Source organism: Macadamia integrifolia, chromosome 6 (genome assembly GCF_013358625.1).
Source record: "Macadamia integrifolia cultivar HAES 741 chromosome 6, SCU_Mint_v3, whole genome shotgun sequence".
In the NCBI taxonomy this organism is placed as follows: Eukaryota; Viridiplantae; Streptophyta; class Magnoliopsida; order Proteales; family Proteaceae; genus Macadamia; species Macadamia integrifolia.
This window is the reverse complement of record NC_056562.1, coordinates 27,894,775-27,913,725: the sequence shown is the minus strand read 5'-3', so window position 1 is coordinate 27,913,725 and position 18,951 is coordinate 27,894,775. Positions and strand designations below refer to the sequence as shown.

Here is an 18,951-nt window from a genome sequence, read left to right as displayed (position 1 = left end):
CTCTCCGCGTCCGTAGGGATAAGCCCCCCTCTTGCAGGTAGAAATGATGGCAGGAGGAGTGTGGGCCTGTCCTTGGTGGGGGCCCAACGTGTATTGGAGAAGCCGCATTCGTCTTTTATATTTTGTTTTCTTATTTGGTTACCCTTACATCCTTCATCTTTGTAATTTCCTTTCTGGGTTTCATTTGCAATTTTAGGAAACAGAAGAAGAAGCCGACCATTAAGTGGGAGCTGATGCTGATGCAGTTGCGGTAGAATTCAGCCACCCAGACGGTGCCACGTAGGACTCCAAGCGGAAGTTTAAACGTTTACAGACGGACATAATCATGGGTTTACTTCCACAATGATTAGAATGAGTGTGGACCCCACTAGAAGACGAGTTAAATTTCAATTCCCAAACCCTTATGAAACATACACTTCATCTCTGGTTACCTTTCCTTGTCACTCACCTTTGTGCTTTTAATTAGACTTTAGCCCCTGACCTCTATTAATTTAGATCCAGACAAAAGTATTAATGTGATTAGAGTACCCCACCACACTGTTACGGATCGGTAAGGTTCGGGATCAATTCCGATTCGCTGGATACGATTCCAATCCTTAGATCGAAGTCCGGGGAAGCAGAAGGCCTTTACAAAAGTTGATAAGGTGGTGGGAGCCTGGGAGGATTATGCGAGTGAGGGTAGGGTAGGGTAGGGTCGGGTTGGAGATGACTAATGGATCACGTGTGAAACTTTTGCTTCACTTTACCACTTCGATGGGAATGAAGTGAAGAAGACCCAGTCCGGTTTTATATTTTATACTCCCATTATCTTCCACGGGTACCGGCGCTGAACCGGCCCGATATGCCGGAGAAGTGCGAGAGTTGGTTAAGTCATCCACATATCGGCGCGAACACGTTTCGATCAGTGGATCCATCGGTCCTCCCTGCTAAAAAAATATAGTCAGGGTCTCACACTGGCACCGGCCCTCTAGAGTGGAGCCCACAAGCACAAACCGGCCATCACCACAGAATTGCCAGCTTTCATGATGACCAAAGGTTAGCCCCACGCCGGACCAGAACCATGACAATGAGCCGCCACGTACGGAGCCCGGATATCATTCCGTCTTAGTGGGTCCCACATTCCACCACACCACACAACACCGCACATTGACTCTCCTTCTCCCTGCGGCTTTATTGAGTGAGCCGAACCGAGCCGAGCCGGTTTCTCTATTTGGAGAAGTGTCTCCGTCGTCCGGCTTTCAGGGCGTTCCTGTAGGGACCAAATTGAGAAAACTTAGCCGGGAGGGGTTTCTCTGTTTTTTATTGTCATTGCTTTTGCTTGTTAATTTATTTATTAAAAATACTCTATTTTTTATTATAAAAAAGTAGCGGACCAACCAACTGGAGACAATGAGACATCCCCCGTGGCATTGCTGGTGAAGCCTGAATCCCGTAATCATTATTTAATTGCCCAAAATATCCCTATCCCTGCAACTTCTCCACTGCGGGGCAAAAAAGAAATAAAATAAGATTACAAGGAGCACGGAACGGAAGTGAAGACCGTAAGCCGTTGAAACGGAGGGCCCCAAGGTGGTAAGGTTAGGAAAACCAGTCGAATACCCACTTCTCGGGGTCGGGGGGCTCTCGTGGGTTTAGTGTTTCACCATCATACCAGCTCTGTACCATAGATATTATATATAGGGGGAGTATCATCATTATCATCAATAGAGATGGGGTAACGTATCGGCAATGTGAAGATCTGATATGTATAAAAGCTTTGTAATTTCATGTTATAACCAAGGGTACTTTTGGTATTGGAATTTTTTGTGTAACGGGAGCTATGGGCCACGCAAACTCGCAAAAGCCAAAAAAAGCCAACCGAGAGAGAGAGAGAGAGAGAGAGAGTGGTGCAACTTTTGGCGGGAGGCTGTTCAATTACGTCACCACTAAAATTCCTTATTATTTTATTTTTTTATGTCTGGTTTTATAGTCTGGAAGGGACCGTGGAGGGCTTTAAGAAAGGAGGCTGAATTGTCCGTGCCGTTAGATCTGCTGACGTTCACCGTTTGGGATTCTTCTGTGGAGAGAAGAGCCCGTAACACACACTCTCTCTCTCTCTCTCTAAGAAACCGGAGAGGCTGGGGAAGGAGAGGCTGAGAAAGAAAGGAGTGGGTCTCTATCAGTGGCGGGTGGCGGGTGGCGGTGGAGGTTGCCACTACGCAGGAACTTCTCTCTCTATATCTTGCCTTTGCTCATTTTCCACCTCCCTTCTTTCCCGCCCAAAAACTTTTCCTGCAATTCAGCTTTCTCTCTCTCTCTCTATCATCATCATCATCATCATCAACTCCTCAGATAAGTAGAGGGAGACAATGAGATAAGTGAGAGATAATGGATAATTAGGGTTAGTTCGTGCTATACTCTTCCTTTCACGACATATATTCCGTCTTATTTAAACGTACCTGTTCTCCATCCTCCCATTCCTCAGCCCTCAGCCCTCAGCCCTCAGCCCTTCCCTCTTTAGGTTTCGTTTTTCTTTTTGGTTTCTTTCTTTCTCTTTCTTCTCTCTCATCTTCCTCTAAAACCTCGGGATCTGATCCCTCTACTTCCAGTCACAGTTATCGACGACAACTACCTCAGACAGACACTGAGAAGACAGAAGACAGGCACAGTTGTTATCCTATTTTTGTTTTCAAAGTACAAACTGTCTTTTTGGAGTGCAGGGTTCAACTCCCGAGGATTTAGCTCTTCTTCTTCTTCTCCTTCTCCTCCCTCTTCTTCTTCTTCTTCTTCTTTTTAGCTTTTCCTTTTCTTTTGTTGCATCTTTTCTGTCTGGTTTCCCACCACTTTCTGTCTGGTTTACCACCGCACCACTCTTGCTGTAAAGTATAAAGTTGGTAGGTAGTTGGAGCATTTTCGTGAGGACTTCATGGTTTCTATAGAATCTCCATCCATTCTCTGATTGGAGGAACCTGAGCAAGTCGACCCAGATCCAAGAAAGACCTTAATTCATCAGCACAACATCCAATTCAAGACCAAGGCTTGCATAGAGGATCAAAGGCGCCTTCTTTTCCTTCTTGGATCTGTGAGCCTCTCTCTCTCTCTCTCTTATGGGTTTCACGTAGACTTTTCTTTTGGTGGCTTGTGTGGACTCGTTGTTTACTTGTTTGAGTTGTTCCTCCCACCCCCCCCCAAAAAAAAAAAAAAAAAAACTCTCTCCCCCATCCCTGAAGACCCCCACTAGTCTAGTTTGTTGCTCTTATAATCGATGTTATTAGAACGTTTGGCTGAGGTTTGAAGCTTAAGCAAATGCTGTCCTCCATTTTTGAGTCTTCTGATGGGTTTCGGGAGATTCGATAGCAGTAGTCTCAAATAAGATGTGAGTAGCCCGATGTGAAGAATTATAAAGACTTGGACATTATCTCCTTAACTGCGAGCTTTTTCGGATTTTCTTGCAGACTTCAAATGATGGACATTTGATCTGATTGTTTCTCTTTTCTTCATGAATGAAGACTGAGATACTGTGATACAGAAAGAATCATCTAAGAAATTACATTTAAGGTCTCCCAACATTGCATCATTTGTCAACTTGTTCCAGACATGACATGGTTCAGAAACATGGGTTCTGCACTAGCGACCAATCTAGATATGGTATGAGACTTCAAAAGTGGAGTTTTTATTGTGTTTGGGAATTCCATTCGAGGACTGTTACAAACTTTTTGTCTCCAAATATTATTTGAATCATCCCTCCAAGCTAGCTAGGGATAGAATTATTTCCATTACAGTGAATGAAAGTGGCAACAAGAGATCACAGGGAGGATACCTAGACTGGATGGAAACTTAGTGGAAACGTTTTCTTTTATCTTGTTAGTTGAAATTTTCATGATTACTTTGGTACTATTGCATTTATCACACCTTCACAAATACTAAAATCCTCCAAAATTTTATAAAAATTTAGAATGGACAAAATGCAATAATGCCTTTGTTAATTCCATTATTAGTCATCATTTTGATTATAACAATTGTACAGCATAAGATTGTGACTCCATTATCAAGAAGTTTCTAAGTTTTCATTTAGTTCATGCTGAGTATCATTTCTAGTTCCAAAAATATCGGAAGAAATCCCTCATTTTAGGATGTGATTAAAAATATATCACCTAGTGTTAATATATCTTCATTACTGTTTTTGTCCTATTGCTTATACAGAAGCACCTTGTAGATCCTTAACAGCTCTAACATCATTTATGTAGATTACCCTTTTCTATAGGCCATTGACATACACATACATAGTTTGTATTGAAATTGTAAGTTTCAGGTCATATAAGCTGCTGCTACCCTAATATATCTTGATCCATCACTATTTAAGGATGATGTTTTCAGCTAATTAATACAACAGATTGCTTCTACAAGCTCTCTTTCTCTCCCCCTCTCTGCCCTTCCTTTTGTTTTACCCCTTTTTCTTCTTGACTGCAAATATGTGATCCAGTTAACGAGTAAGTTTGATACTAACAGCTCAATTAATAACCGAATTATAATAGAGAAAGTTAAGTCCTCACCCTAATCATCCATTCTAACCTTTCATAAAGGAATTAGTTTATCTCAAATAGAAATTTAAAGTAACTTTTTTTTTTTTTTTTTTTTTTTTTTTTTTTTTTTGTGGAAAAAATATTTTTGAAGTAACTCAAATTACTGAAGATAGATTTTGATACTTGTTTTGGAAATTTTTTTATCAATTAAACATGGATATAAACCATAAATAATGACTCATTCATGGTTGCTTTTGTTCTTTCCATTGTCACCATCCATTTCCACCACTTATTGACACCATGTTGGCACTTAAGTTACATATCATTAGTTAGTTGCTTCTGTAATAGAACTTTTGGACATTTTTGGTATCCATATAATGAATGTGATCACTATTACTAGTCTTACTCTTTCCTACAAGAAGCATAATCTATTTCCTAATTAGGCTTCTATATATACTTAGCTTAAGCATAAGTAAGTATAAGCTTTAGATGTATGATCCTAGTTCCAATTGTATGTGTGCAGTGTATGATTTATTATTTCACTTCCTATATGCTTAAGATCTCGGTTTTTCTATTGAGGTACATGATAATACCTTCAATTGTATCAATTTTAGGATTCAACATATATAATTTGTGAAGAAATCCTAGGCAGATTTGTGCTCCATTATTCCTAATAATAGCTTTAACTTATTTATTGAAAAACAAGTATGTTGATAAGCTGTAGGCCCCCTTTTATGGAAAGGGATTTAATTTAAATTTTGGAAAAAAAAAAATTCAAATATTTCCCCAATACTATATTTCCTAAATACAAATTAGTACCACATAACCTAGCGAATTTTTGTACTAAGCTTTTCTTATTCCTGCGTAAATGTTGTAAATTTTTTCTTTTCCTAGAAACTTTTACTTATCCTTCCTTTTTTCCCCAGTAAATGGATTAAGGAAAAAATGCTATGTTTGGGTTATAGAAATGATTTTTTTAGTATGAGAAGTATAGTCTTGGATGTGAATAATTGACTTATTTTGTATTACAATTCATATCAAAGTAAATAGATTAAATGAAACAAGTGATGTCCCCAAAGACCAGTAACAGTCATAAGAATGTGCAATGAACATCTTTCTTTTGAGTCATATACAAAGTACATAAATTAAAGGGAAGAATAAGGATATAGTTAGATCTCTAGTGGTGTTTTAGTTCAATATTACTATCTCAATATTAAATGGTAGAATGGTTTCTATGAGTCTTCCAAAAGTATAATTAATAGTTTGATTTTATTTCTGTAGTTCAAGTTCTAATATTATTAGTTTTGAAGATTTGGATAATTTAAAATTTATGAAAACTATTCATTATTTAGTATTAGAAATTCTCACAGCTTTGTTCTGTAATAAAATGGAGATGTTACATTTAGTGATCAAGCATCAATCCACAATGTCCCTGTCCACGTCTAAACATTGATCGAGAAACTAGTCTTGTATGCCAATGAAGCATTCCAACTGATAGTGCTAGTCACACCATCTTCCTTCTCAATTATTGACCCATTTTACCATTATGAAGTACCATTTGTGTTGATGGTCTATGCTATGTGAATTGCAGGTTTGATTCAGTGGGAGAATATGAATACTTTTTCACATGTTCCCCCAGGTTTCCGATTCCATCCAACAGATGAAGAGCTTGTGGATTACTATCTTAGAAAAAAAATTGCTTCGAGAATGATTGACCTAGATGTCATCAAAGATATTGATCTCTATAAGATAGAGCCATGGGATCTTCAAGGTAGCACCAATTTTGAAAATTATTTATATACACTTGAATTTATTTCTACTAGCTAATAGGGTTTTTTGATAAAAAGGGTTTGTTTTGTTATCTTGGACAGAAAAATGTAAGATTGGGACAGAAGAGCAAAATGAGTGGTACTTTTTTAGCCATAAAGATAAGAAGTATCCAACTGGAACTCGCACTAATAGAGCCACAACAGCAGGTTTTTGGAAAGCAACTGGAAGAGACAAGGCTATTTATTCTAAGCATAATCTGATTGGGATGCGAAAGACCTTAGTATTTTATAAGGGTCGAGCACCCAATGGACAAAAATCAGATTGGATTATGCATGAGTATCGACTGGAAACAAATGAAAATGGAATAACTCAGGCAAGTATATATCATGTTTTTCTTTTTTTGTGTTTTATTGATTAGTCCACTTCACATTAACCTATCACAAAAGAATTCTCTATTTTTCCTTTTTTTAATCTTCTTCTTCTTGACAAAACACATTATAAAGTTAACGCAAATAATCAAAAAGAATATCTATACAAATTTTAAGCTTTCCTACTTACTCCCTTCTTACTTTTCTACTTGTTGGAATCTGAAAGGAAAATCAATATGTATGAAATTTTCTCCATGAATTTCCATAAAGTTATTTTTTGCTTTTTTAATTTCTCACTTTCATAGCCATTGTTTCTAATTAAAAAAATTAATCAAAATGTTATGTTTAGACTATTTCTCTCTTAGCCATTGTAAACATTGAAGAAGACAAAATTGATATACCAAATAATACTTCCAACTCTGATATTCCTTATCATACTTAATTCATGCTTAGCTTGTATACATCAATACATATTTTTTTTTGGTAAATACATCTCTACATATATAATACATACATATGTGGCAGGGCAAGGTTGGGCTCAACCCAAAGCCTGGTCGGCCCTATTCCAGTCCAAAAATCTCAACCATGGCCTAATAAAAATTTTGGGCTGGCTTCTAGTGGGCTTGGGCTTTCTGGGCCAAACCTGCATGCAACTATTGTTACTTGGCATACTGCCACTTCTTTTACTTGTAGAAAGCTTAGCTGGCAGATATCTGGACAGAACTTAATTGATTTGGATGGCAAGCATTAGATGAACTTCTATGGAATATTTTGGCAGGCTTTGCATGCTTAGTGTATGGTTAGATACAAATTTCATACAAATTGTAGTTGGTTTTTGTGCAGTTCTGTCTACCATATCTCTTACCTTTTATAGTAGGTAAGTACTGAAATTATTTACAAAATTACTAATGGGATTTCTGCTTTCTTGTTTCAGGAAGAGGGCTGGGTGGTCTGTAGGGTGTTCAAGAAGAGAATAACAACTGTGAGGAGAGTGAATGAACATGAGTCTCCATGTTGGTACGATGAACAAGTCTCATTCATGCCAGAATTTGATTCACCAAGGAGAATTGCACAGCCTGAAATGGCATTCCACCACCCCTACTCCTGCAAGCAAGAGCTAGAGATGCAGTATCACAGGCCACATGACCCTTTCCTCCAGCTCCCTCAATTGGAAAGCCCAAAACTTCCACATTCTGCAGCTAGTGCTAGTTGCAGTTCTGTGGCTGCATATGGTCTTGATGTTAACCATGGCAACACTTTGCAATCTTCATCATTCTTGCAGGAAGAACAAATGCAACACAACATGAACTCAGTCTATAATAATAACAACAATGAGCAAGCAGTTGATCAAGTGACTGATTGGCGAGTTCTTGACAAGTTTGTTGCCTCTCAACTTAGCCATGAAGATGTTTCCAAAGAAACCAACTACTCCAACGGGACGACCAACATCTTCAATGTCTCTGACCACATGAACATCCTTGTGCGACAATCCAATAAGCAAGAAGTGGCATCAGATTACGCGTCTACATCAACCTCCAGCGGCCAGATTGATCTGTGGAAGTGATATCTATTACAGTTATGCAACAATATATACTGATCCTAGGAATTATAGTTAAAAAGAAAGAAGCCATGGTTTAGATTCCTGTACATAATAAAACTAAATGGTAAAACTTAGCTGCTGGGCTTCTCCTCCCCCATTACTACTAAGAAGATAGGTGGACTGTGCACCGAGTTTTGCTGGGACTGACTCGGTGAGTGTTGAATTGTTTTGCCTTCTGTAGCAGTCTTGTATGTAATGGACTTTATTGTGTTGTCCATGTTCTCAAAACTGTATGAGCTGTGGGATCGGCTGGTGCTCGATTCGTAGGTGTCTCTGTATGTTCTACCTAAAATAGAATTAGAATAATATTTTGCTTTTGTTTGTAGTAATTTCTAAGCATGTTTTCTGTTTCTTGGCTTCTGTCCATTCTATTGGTAGTGTCTGATTGCAAGAATTTACTCCATAGCAGTATATATATAGCTGGATGAGTAAAATCAGCAACAATATAATTATTTTGATTATCCTGATTTCTCTCTAACAAATTCAGATGTTTAAGTTCCTAAAAAGCTTTCTACACATTGTCTGCCAAGATGATAAGGAATCAGAGAGATGGCCTTATCTTAAAGATCACCCAAAAAGGAGAGAGAGAAAGAGAGAAAGCTCTACTTGATGATAACTACATATTACCAAACAAAGAAATTGTTGTCAATGATGTGTATGATGGTGAACTTGGGTGTCTGGTACGTGAACCAAAGACAATATACACGAGAAAAACCAATAAGAAAAGACTACCAAAAGATTGCTCATATACCATTCAAAAGCTCAAACTGTTTGGTAGATATATGAAGACACATCCAAGGTCTTAAACAATCGATGTGGGACAATAACTCTATATATAACTCCTGACAAACTGCAAGGTTTGCACCATGAAGAAGGCACTAGTAGATACTCCTTGATTTGCATCAAGATTTGATTTCAATTCATATAGAATTCAGAGGTTATATTATACCTCTCGCTTTTAGACTCAATTGATTCCTATGAAGCTTTACCATTGTATATTTCCCATCATCAGTAGAGATATATAAGTTGCATGAATTCTAACTAGCTAAAAATAAGTAAAAGGAAAATGAGTATATGATGGATTCCCAATATCTCTCATGTCATGATAACTATTTGTCTTTGAAATACACATTATTCTTTAACCGACAATCACCTCTTCCCATTTTTTGTCTTGATTTGAAAGATAGTGCAAAAAACGCCTGCAAATTATAGTCCATTTTAAACATACTTTATGTATTTTTTGACTAAAAAAGGGGCACTTTTCAAAAAAAAAATTAATAATAATAAATAAATAATATGATAGTCTTATAGCCCATATATCTAATTAATAAGACATGAGTTGGTCCTGCAATTTATGTATATATTGATTATTATCCTATATTTTAAAACCTAAATGTTTAATAATCATTTTTTTTGTTCTTAAAATGTTTGACCATACTTTCGGGTTTTGACCGTACAGTTCAAATTCTAAACATGATGTATCGAACACATTTCTTTTTTCTATTTCCATTTTAACTAACTATGATACATAAACATGGATTTTTTTTTTGGGGTGGGGGGGGAGAGGAGATGGTAAGCACCATACACAGGGGATGGAACATTATAGCTAGCTCACTTCTGATCCCCTTAAAGCACCGATTCTATTTATGACTATCATTGTTTTTTTTTTTGTTCCATTTGATTCAATGTAAAATGCTCAAAATTAAAATAAAATAAGGGGAAATATTTGACTTTTCCTAGATGAAACAAATGGATTGAAATATAAAATATTATTCTTTACCACAAACTATAAAATTTGAATTTTCTTCCTTTTTCTTATCACAAATTGTATAACATCCAAACAAAAGAAGCTTAAATGGAAAGTTAAGATTTTATTCTTTAATGTAATTTTCATTCCCCATGATTTAGAACGGATCTGAGAAAGTGCCATCAAGCCTATGTGCCATTGGATTAGAACTCGAAGGGACTTTTGTGTAAATAAATACAGGTGAGATGTCCGTTGGATTCAAATTTGAATAAAAAAACCTCTGGTAGTGCGGCTAGTGCCTATCCACGTTTGGAAACAACAACAACATTTCCTACTACCTTATGGGACGGGAATTATTCCATCTCGGAGCCTGCGAGTAAGGCTGCCCAAGAAGGAGAAATTTTTTGTCCATTCACGTTCTTTTCACACTATTCACAACTCAAAATGGTAGCATGGTGAGCTCATTTAAAATAAATACAAGTACTTGAAGGCTCTTTTTTAGGGTAATCCTAATAAAGTAGAGCACTAAAGTGTGCTGTTTGGTGCTACCTTCTGCAACTAAATGAATCATATTATCAGTAGTTCAACAACTAGAAATACGAAGAACTTAGTTTTTTTTTTTTCTCCTTCTAATGTTTAAATGAACTTTAATACAGTACAAGCTATTAATATTAGAAAGAATAGTTGCAAATAAAGCTTCAAGAAATGATATATATATATATATATAGCTTAGCGTGTATATGTGTGAAGCAAGGCATGGTGGTGAACTACTACTACCATGTTAAGACTTTGAAAAAACAAGAGATGCTCTCTATAATCTCTCTTTTGAACCAACTACTGAAACCTACCTTGTTATGAAGACGAAGTTACTCGAAACAAGTGAACTGCAACCCTTCCCTCACTACTGAAGCTGATGCTTACAAGCTGAACACATATGAACTCTACAGCAAAAGTCCAATTCCAAAGCTGAAATCAGAAGAAGAAACAGCCCAAGTGAGTCTTTTAAGGTATGGGTTGGATTGTTCTTCTGAAAAACCATAAGTTACCTACCATAAAGTGTTCAGTCCTAGCTTCAAATTCGAAGTTGGTCAAAGAAAGAAGTGGCATAGTTGGAGATTGAATGGCTAGAGTATGTTCTCAAGCACCCACCTAGGTTTTAATAGGTGTAACCAAAAAAAAAAATTGATAAAATCCCTAATTATCCATTAAGAGATGAGCTGTAAGCAAAATAACCACCACCCTTCACTTATTATTCAACTAGAGCTACCACATTCTTACTTGGGTTGAAGTCAAGTCAAGCATAGTAGTCGCTTTCAAGCTATGAAATTTCTAGAACGACAAACTCATTGTGCGTGATCTTATGAACTCATAAATCATCATCTCTTAGTCTCTTTAAAGGAAGGGGTGGGGACAAGAGAGAGAAAGAGAAAGAGAAAGAGAAAGAGAAAGAGAGAGAGAGAGAGAGGTGGAATCCTAGGTAGAATGTTTGTGAAGAGAGTGCTTCTTTCTGATCAAGTTTGACGTGTGGGTTCTCATTAGGGTTTTACTTTTCTTAACTTTTTTTACTCTTTTCTTGGATCACCGTACCTGGCAGTGAAAAGGCACAGCCAACCAGAGGACGTCACTGCCCTGCAAAGTCAACTACCCTCTAACAAAAAGAACCAAAATAAGTAAAAATGAAGGGCAGAGGGTGACTGAATAATTAGGGTTTTCTAAGTGTTGTTTGCAGAGGAAGATAACATCATTCACCAGTGAAACACTCATGTGATCTCATTATATACTTTTACTCCAACCTTGTCTAGTAGTCTCCTGCTCCTGTGGACTTTCTTCTCAGGGTCAAAATCCCATTTCACCGGCGAGATATTACCCAGTATGAGTTCATTTATTTTGGTAACTAATATAATCAATTTCTCGTGAGAGATTAGCTTTCAATTTCTCATAAAGATAGAAGGGTTGAAGAGAGATATTGAGAGGATAAAAGGATGGGAAAGTGGGGGGGAAGCCCGGATACCGATAGGCTAAGGGAGCAGATTCCCCGCAAGGAATGCTTGAGACAGCCACAAAGGAAACATGTATTTCTTTGTCCTTGCTTCTGTCTTGGGCCCCCCATTTGGGAAAAAGAAGAGCACAGCAATTAGATTACTTTAGAAGGTGGAAGAACTTGATCACTTGCAAGGGTGAAATTCTCTCTCTCTCTCTCTCTCTCTCTCTCTCTCTCTCTCTCCAACTTTCAGGTTTTTTATTCTTCAACCAACAAGCTTCATCTGTTTCCATATAGGACTCTTCTTGACTAAGGGGTCTTTCTAGAATCTGGATAATATTAACTATGCGACTGGAGAGGGAGAGAGGGAGAGAGGGAGAGAGGGAGAGGGAGAGAGAGAGAGAGAGAATTGGTTTACCACCCATTGATCATACGAATCTGCTTCTCTCCAGTCACTGCAAAGTGATGGGTGAAACAAATTAATCATAATGAGATGCAGGAATTCAATGGTCGCACACCCAATTTGTTACGATCTCATGTCAGTTATATAGGGATTGAACTCACATCGATTTTACAAGAAAATTGATATGAATTAATATGATTTTGGATTTCTCCACCTTGTATTCCAATCTATGAAATTGAGTTTTTTCAAATCCATATCACAATTCACCTATTATGTTCTCTTTGACTCAAGGATCTACATCATACATAAAGAGAGGTGGCTACTAACTCTACTGATATACAAAATGGCCCACAATTTGTATGTGTTCAAGGAGACGAGTATGTGATTCTATGATCATTGTCTTTGTCTTTCTACTAATTTGGGATAATACGTAACAGTTATGTTACTTTCTTGTGTATACCACCCATTGTTGCACATAGTACACGTGAATATCCAACACATGTTTCACTTTCATTTTTTTTTTTTTGGTAAAAGCAAATTCATTTAGATAGAAGATATGAGTTACACAAGGTCTCAGTGCTCAGAACACGAAACCAAGGAGTGGAATATAGCCAACCCGTTATACATGTCATTAACGGGGCCTTCCAAGATAGAGGATGGACAAAATTAATAACTTCCTTAGACATACAATAATAGACACAACTTACATTAGCAGGGCCAAATTTCTATTTCACAGAGAGAGAGAGAGAGAGAGAGAGAGAGAGAGAGAGAGAACCATAATGGGCAAAGGAGCGACACATGCCACACATCGAGTATCACAGTATGCATGTGGCTCAACGCATGCCAGACAAAGATTGTCACAGTATGCATGTGGCCCAACAAATGGCCAAAACATATGGCGCAGAAGGGTGTGAAGGTACCAAAGGGCCCACATCCTACCACTAACCAAACAACTAAACCAACCTAGAATTAAAAAAAATCCAAAACACAATTGGCTAAAATTAAAAAAGCCAAAACACAATTGGCTAAAGTAAGGAGTTGGCCATCATGGGTGGCCGACAAGGCAACACAGCCACATGGGCCGTCCCAAACCATCAGAATCTTAGTTGAAGACACGTCATACATCCCTACATAATCTTCTCCATGCACCATGGACCCTCTCCAGTGAACGAAAATCACTAGCTCCGGTCTGGAGTCCATCCATGGCTATGCTGAAGAGGATGAAAAGAGAACAAGCAGCTTCAAGAGCTCTAGCATAGAAGTTCCTAACAAGAGAAACAATCTTGGAGCACAAGGTTTCAAGAAGACTAGATCTACAACAGATCTGTAAAAACTGCAAATCTAAATCTAACATCTGGGCAAAAGAAGCTCCACTACGGCTTCCTTCTCTCAACCGTTGCTACAACCAAGAGCACAAGGTCATTATCGTCATCATCGATATCAGCGAAGATGCGGACGATAATGGAGAAGGAGAGGGAGAGAGGAGGGTGTAGTTGCATGCCGGGAGTTGGGACGGAGGTTCAGTTGAAGTGGATATCCAACACCTGGTGGCAAGGAGGATGCGTGGGAGCGGGACAGATGCAGAGGGCGGAGAGTCAAGGGTCGGGAGTAGGGCTGGAGCTAAGGTGTGGAAAAGGAGGGATTGAGAGGTGTTGGTGCATAGGGGTGGAGCAATGGAGGACTAGAAGGTCCATGGGGCTGGGTAGGAGGTTTAGATGAGAGGGGCAGTTGAACTGTGGGGTTCTGTGATGGTGGGAGGCGGGCGGATATGCTTCCAGCACTTTGTCGTCGTCGTCATCATCGTCTTCACTATTACCACTTGGTGGACCAAGGATCATGGGGGAAAACTCACAAACCACAAAGAAGAGAAAGAGAGAAAAAAGTTAACACACCATTAGGCAGGTGGACAAAAAACACGCCACAAAGGGTGAAGAGTGATATATTTGAAAATAAAAAAGGAGTTGATCGAGCCACATGCATTATTTTGGATCTTTGATGAATGCATGATGCAAAAGGTCAAAAAAAAAAATTGCACCAGCCGGGAATCGAACCCGGGTCTGTACCGTGGCAGGGTACTATTCTACCACTAGACCACTGGTGCTTGATGCTAAAACTTTTACTAGTTTTTAAATAATTAGATAATAAATATGTAACAATTCCAGAAGGGGTTCACCATATTCAATAAAAAAGAATTGTTTAGAATTCAATGATTAGTGGAATCAATTGGGTTTGATAACCCTTTTGGGACCAGCAGGATCTCAAAATTAATGGATTATTTAGTAGGATTAAATGTCATTCCTTCCATACTTCTTTCATTTTAAGTGTATCATAGTTCTGTTCTGTGTGGGATCCCAGCCAATAAGGTTGCCTTTTTGGATCTCTTCTTCCTTCATTGTTAAGTAAGTTTCATCTTAGAAAGTCCACCATGTGCCTAAATAAAAAACTTAGGAAAATGATTGAAAACGCAATATCTTCACACACTCTTCTGTTGCAGGCCGGCCTTAGCGCTATAGCCTTGTCCCCCAAGCTCCTGTTGTGGACTCCTGTAGAAGGCAGTTGCAGATGCTGCACCGAAGACTTCTCCATTCATTAATTTTACCTCACTCCCTGGTCCCTTTGCTTGGGAACCACCCCTACCCATGTGGGCTAGTAGAGAGAGATAGAGAGAGGCGTGGCTTAGTGCATGCATGATGAGATTCCACATGGAAAATACTCAAAGCTGAGACCCGCCATTAAGAGAGTGAAATGGAAAAGGGTTGAGGCAAATAGATACCTCAATTTCTAGCTTGGTCCATGATGACCATAGCCAAGCTCTCTCTCTCTCTCTCTCTCTCTCTCTCTCTCTCTCTCTCTGGTGTTGGATATGATGGACGTCACGGTCGGTCTTTGCTCCTTTGAAATTTAACAAGACCTTCTGTGATCCATCACACAGCAGAGATGTACCAACGGAGGAAACCATGAATGGCCCATGCCCTCCTTATTGGGCCAAATTAATAGTGAACCCCTCAACTCAATGAAACAGCATATATGTGATCTCTAAGCCATTGCCCTTCATGGGTCGAAGCCCAATATGACATGGAAGGGATGGGCTGGCCTTTTTGTCAACTTTGTTGGGCTACTTTATTAGGGACAAATTCCAAATTCGGCCTGATAAGATGAGTTGGGTTGGCTCTAATGCTCTATACAACGGACAATGTCACTGTGTGCAACTGTTATTACGCAGTCGGTAGCATTCCTTCTCCCATAAATAAGCCCTTAAACAAATTTGTTTTATATTATTTTTCTCTCACCTTCAAAAAATAAATAAAATAATACATATATCCTATGCTTCATATTCGGAGAACCCTTCCCTATATATTTGTTGTGGGATGATTATTTTTCTCTCACCTTCAAAAAATAAATAAAATAATACATATATCCTATGCTTCATATTCGGAGAACCCTTCCCTATATATTTGTTGTGGGATGATGAAAATGGGCCAATTATGGACTTGTTGTGTCCAACATTCGGCCCAACGAGGCAGTGTCGCAATCAATTGGCTTCGTTTGCCCTGCCTGAACCATGCTTTGGTTCTTGATCCATAATACAATCGATATTTCAGTGGACATCTCTCCCTCCTCCCTCCTCCAATATTTCCTCAATTATAATTGGGAAAATGTATTCCTTTCACAATGCTTAGTGAGGCATAACCATTCATTATCTGCCACATGACGATACATGTTACATCTTTGTGAAAGAAATCAGGCAAACAAATCATTGGTATAATTTCGGCAAAAAAATTGGTAGATAAAGTAGCTAAAATTACAATAGATATAGGACCGATTTTTCCTTGGGGCCACCCAATTAGGGGGGAGGGGGTGTAGAGCCACATCCCTCTAATTCATGTGGTGAAGGAAAACTTTGTCCATAGATATATTTATGATTAATGGGGGAAAAAAATGGCATACATGCACGGGGCTCCTGCATATGAGAGGTCGGGGGGGCGAGAACTACGCAACCTTACCCTGAGAATGTCGAGAGGTTGTTTCCATAGATATATTTATAACTAATGAACTCACTAGGATATACATACCTTTGACATTCATTATCTGACAAAATACATTGGATCTCTATATCGAAATAGAAATGTTATGGGTAAGTATTTTTATTGCAAAAAAAAAAAAAACTTAGGTTATGTTTAATTACAAGGGAAATATAGGAGGAAGGGTAGTGAAATTTTCAAACTTAAGTTTTTTTTCTTTTTTATAATTATTACCCTATTTAATTACTTTGTAATTATTATCCCATGTTAAACTACATAAATTTTTACCATATATTTAATAATGATATATTAATATTTATAGTAAAGTGTTTTGAATGCAAAGTAAAGTGAAATTTAATAATCAGATTTATAATGATTTGGAGTTAGTGATAAAGTCACAAGGGATAATGATTATAAAACCTTTTTTTTTTTTAGCTCAAATTTTTTACTTCCCTTCCCTTTATTTGTTCTTACACTTAAATAGAGTCTTAACCTCTTAGGTACATATTATTTGCACACCTAAGCCATAACCTAGCGGTATGGCACTGTTCAGTTAAGGGTATGTCAAACTGTTGGTAAGTGGATCAACTCTCTTGAAGTGCATCTTAGCCTTAGGTGCTAACATGCACCACTAGTTTCAAGAAGTGTGGCCTAACGACCCCAATTGACTCCCTCCCTTATGAGCCTTTCTCTTTGCTTCGTTATAGGGCCTTGTAACCCCTTATGGGACCTTGCAAAAATAATAATAATAATAATAAAGGGAAAGTTTCCTGACAAAAGTTACAGTGTATCTCTCAATCCAGGGTGGCGTCAAATAGAATTATCGTCACTAGTTAAGAGGGGTATTTGTGCCTTATGGTAATGATAAGTAGGGTTTTTTTTTTCTTATTTTTTCTTGGGAAACGGTTTCTTTGGATGGTGGTATTGGTATATCTAGATTGCATGACTATAGGAAGACTGTCAAAATTAGGTTTGTTGTTTTGGATTTTGAGTCTTGTTTTAAGGTGGGTGTTGTTTTGCCTATCCCGTGGTCGCCCCTAGATTTTGCTGAAGGCATTGCAATGCACTTTCTTGTTCGATGGGTCATGGATAACTGCATCTTCTACTTGGTTTGTTTTTCTAATTACATGCAGGTGGTCAATGCTATCAATGGCGATTCAGATTTGGCCTCCCCTAAATTCCAAACTATTGCTCGAGATGTCTCTTTATTAGCTACTCAATTTTTGGGGTTTCGAGTCCTTCATTTGCCCTGAGATATGGTGCAGCCTGCTCATATTCTTGATAATAGGACATGTGTTTTCCTCGTATCTGTCTCTTGGGATAGCCCCTGGTTGGCCGTCTATTTTTTCCCTTTGTACTTCTTAAATTTTCTTTGTACCAAAAAAATAAAAATCTAGATTGCATGAATAACTGCCACAGGCCCAATGTGACGCATTGACGTTAATGTCCTTTGCTAAATTTCATCCAAAATAGGATTTATCAAGCAATAAAATAAAATATTAGAAAACCTTTGACGACGGAATAAAATACATACGATTTCAGCAATGATCCAACCAACCCTTGGATTTGTTTTTGAAGAAAATGTAAAAAACATCATAAAAATCCCATAAAAATTCTTAAAGAAAAAGCAACAGAGCATATGTGAAAAAATCAATCATAAAATTTTGGGGACAAGTTTTGAGGTCGGCAGGTTCAAGAAGGTGGAGTCATAATGACTCATAGATAGGAATAGAGGGTAGTTCATAAACTTCGTTAACATTAGCTCTGATTTAATAGACAAGAGAACATAACATTGCTTTTTGTACTTAAGAAGGAAGAGAGAGGGCTTCTTCATCTTCAAATTTGGGTTTCGGCCACTGAAGATTGAGCAATCGATGAGGATCATCTACAAGTTGCATTCCTTGTAATCTTCACTCCCTTGATAGATATTCCCCCCCTCCCCCACCCAAAAAATAAATAAATAAAAGGAAAAAAAATCAATGTAACTTATTTCCAGCAAATAGATCTATAGTTGGAAACCTAGGTTTTGACTTAGTTGAGTTGTCCGAGTCGAGCCAAAAAATTAGAAAACCTAATCAACAGTCATAAAGTTCACCAGAAAAGAAAAAAAAAACTCAATCCAAGTTTATTTGAGTCACAAGAGATAGAGGTGTTTTGAAGTTGTATGAAACCCATCAAGTCCGATCATTTTTTCTCTAACATGGTGTGGTGTGCTACCATACACTTCATTTGATCATGAATCACTTCACCAATCTCCCCCGTTTGTGTGAACTCTGAAATTTAACAACTTTAGTGGCTCAACTTGTTATCCTTCTTCCATGTTGCACTTCCCTAGCTAGTAATAGTATTGAAGAAATGACAAGACAATAGGTTTGCAGTAATAGTTAGATTTTTCTTCACTCATCTAAATCACACGGGGTTTATTCATCGCAAGCCAAGTTGGAATTATGAAAAGATGATTTTCCCAACTTTTACTAGATCTAGTGTTATGTTTGATTCTCAAGAAATCAATAGAAAAAAAAAGAAATTGAGTTTGAGGAGAGAGATAGACACAAAGT

The 18,951-nt window shown here is 37.9% G+C and overlaps 1 protein-coding gene, 1 long non-coding RNA gene and 1 other non-coding gene across 5 annotated transcripts; 1 reads left to right on the top strand and 2 right to left on the bottom strand.

The window, feature by feature from the left end:
• Positions 1-2,015: 2,015 nt before the first annotated feature.
• Positions 2,016-8,569, top strand: LOC122081030 (NAC domain-containing protein 7-like). 3 transcript variants are annotated; one of them, XM_042647970.1, is made up of 5 exons: positions 2,016-3,061; positions 3,435-3,627; positions 6,094-6,273; positions 6,374-6,645; positions 7,575-8,569. In XM_042647970.1, exons 2-5 carry the CDS (start codon positions 3,582-3,584, stop codon positions 8,202-8,204), a joined length of 1,128 nt encoding a protein of 375 aa, XP_042503904.1. In that variant the 5' UTR covers positions 2,016-3,061; positions 3,435-3,581; the 3' UTR covers positions 8,205-8,569. The 3 variants fall into 3 exon arrangements, with proteins under 3 accessions (XP_042503904.1, XP_042503906.1, XP_042503905.1); XM_042647972.1 differs by lacking the exon at positions 3,435-3,627 and having other exon boundaries at positions 2,018-3,036; XM_042647971.1 differs by lacking the exon at positions 3,435-3,627 and having other exon boundaries at positions 2,019-3,061.
• LOC122081032 lies at positions 8,060-11,148 on the bottom strand. The gene is made up of 3 exons (XR_006140984.1): positions 11,038-11,148; positions 10,836-10,953; positions 8,060-8,192 (listed from the first exon to the last, which is right to left on the bottom strand). It is a non-coding gene; the product is annotated as an uncharacterized LOC122081032 (long non-coding RNA).
• Positions 11,149-14,401: 3,253 nt separating this feature from the next.
• TRNAG-GCC lies at positions 14,402-14,472 on the bottom strand. The gene has a single exon. It is a non-coding gene; the product is annotated as a tRNA-Gly (tRNA).
• Positions 14,473-18,951: the final 4,479 nt, after the last annotated feature.

Coding starts and splice junctions, on each gene's coding strand:
- LOC122081030 (XM_042647970.1), top strand. CDS start 3,582: ATGGTTCAGAAACATGGGTTCTGCACTAGCGACCAATCTAGATATG. Junction 6,274..6,373: donor AGAGCCATGGGATCTTCAAG/GTAGCACCAATT, acceptor TATCTTGGACAG/AAAAATGTAAGATTGGGACA. Junction 6,646..7,574: donor ATGAAAATGGAATAACTCAG/GCAAGTATATAT, acceptor TTCTTGTTTCAG/GAAGAGGGCTGGGTGGTCTG.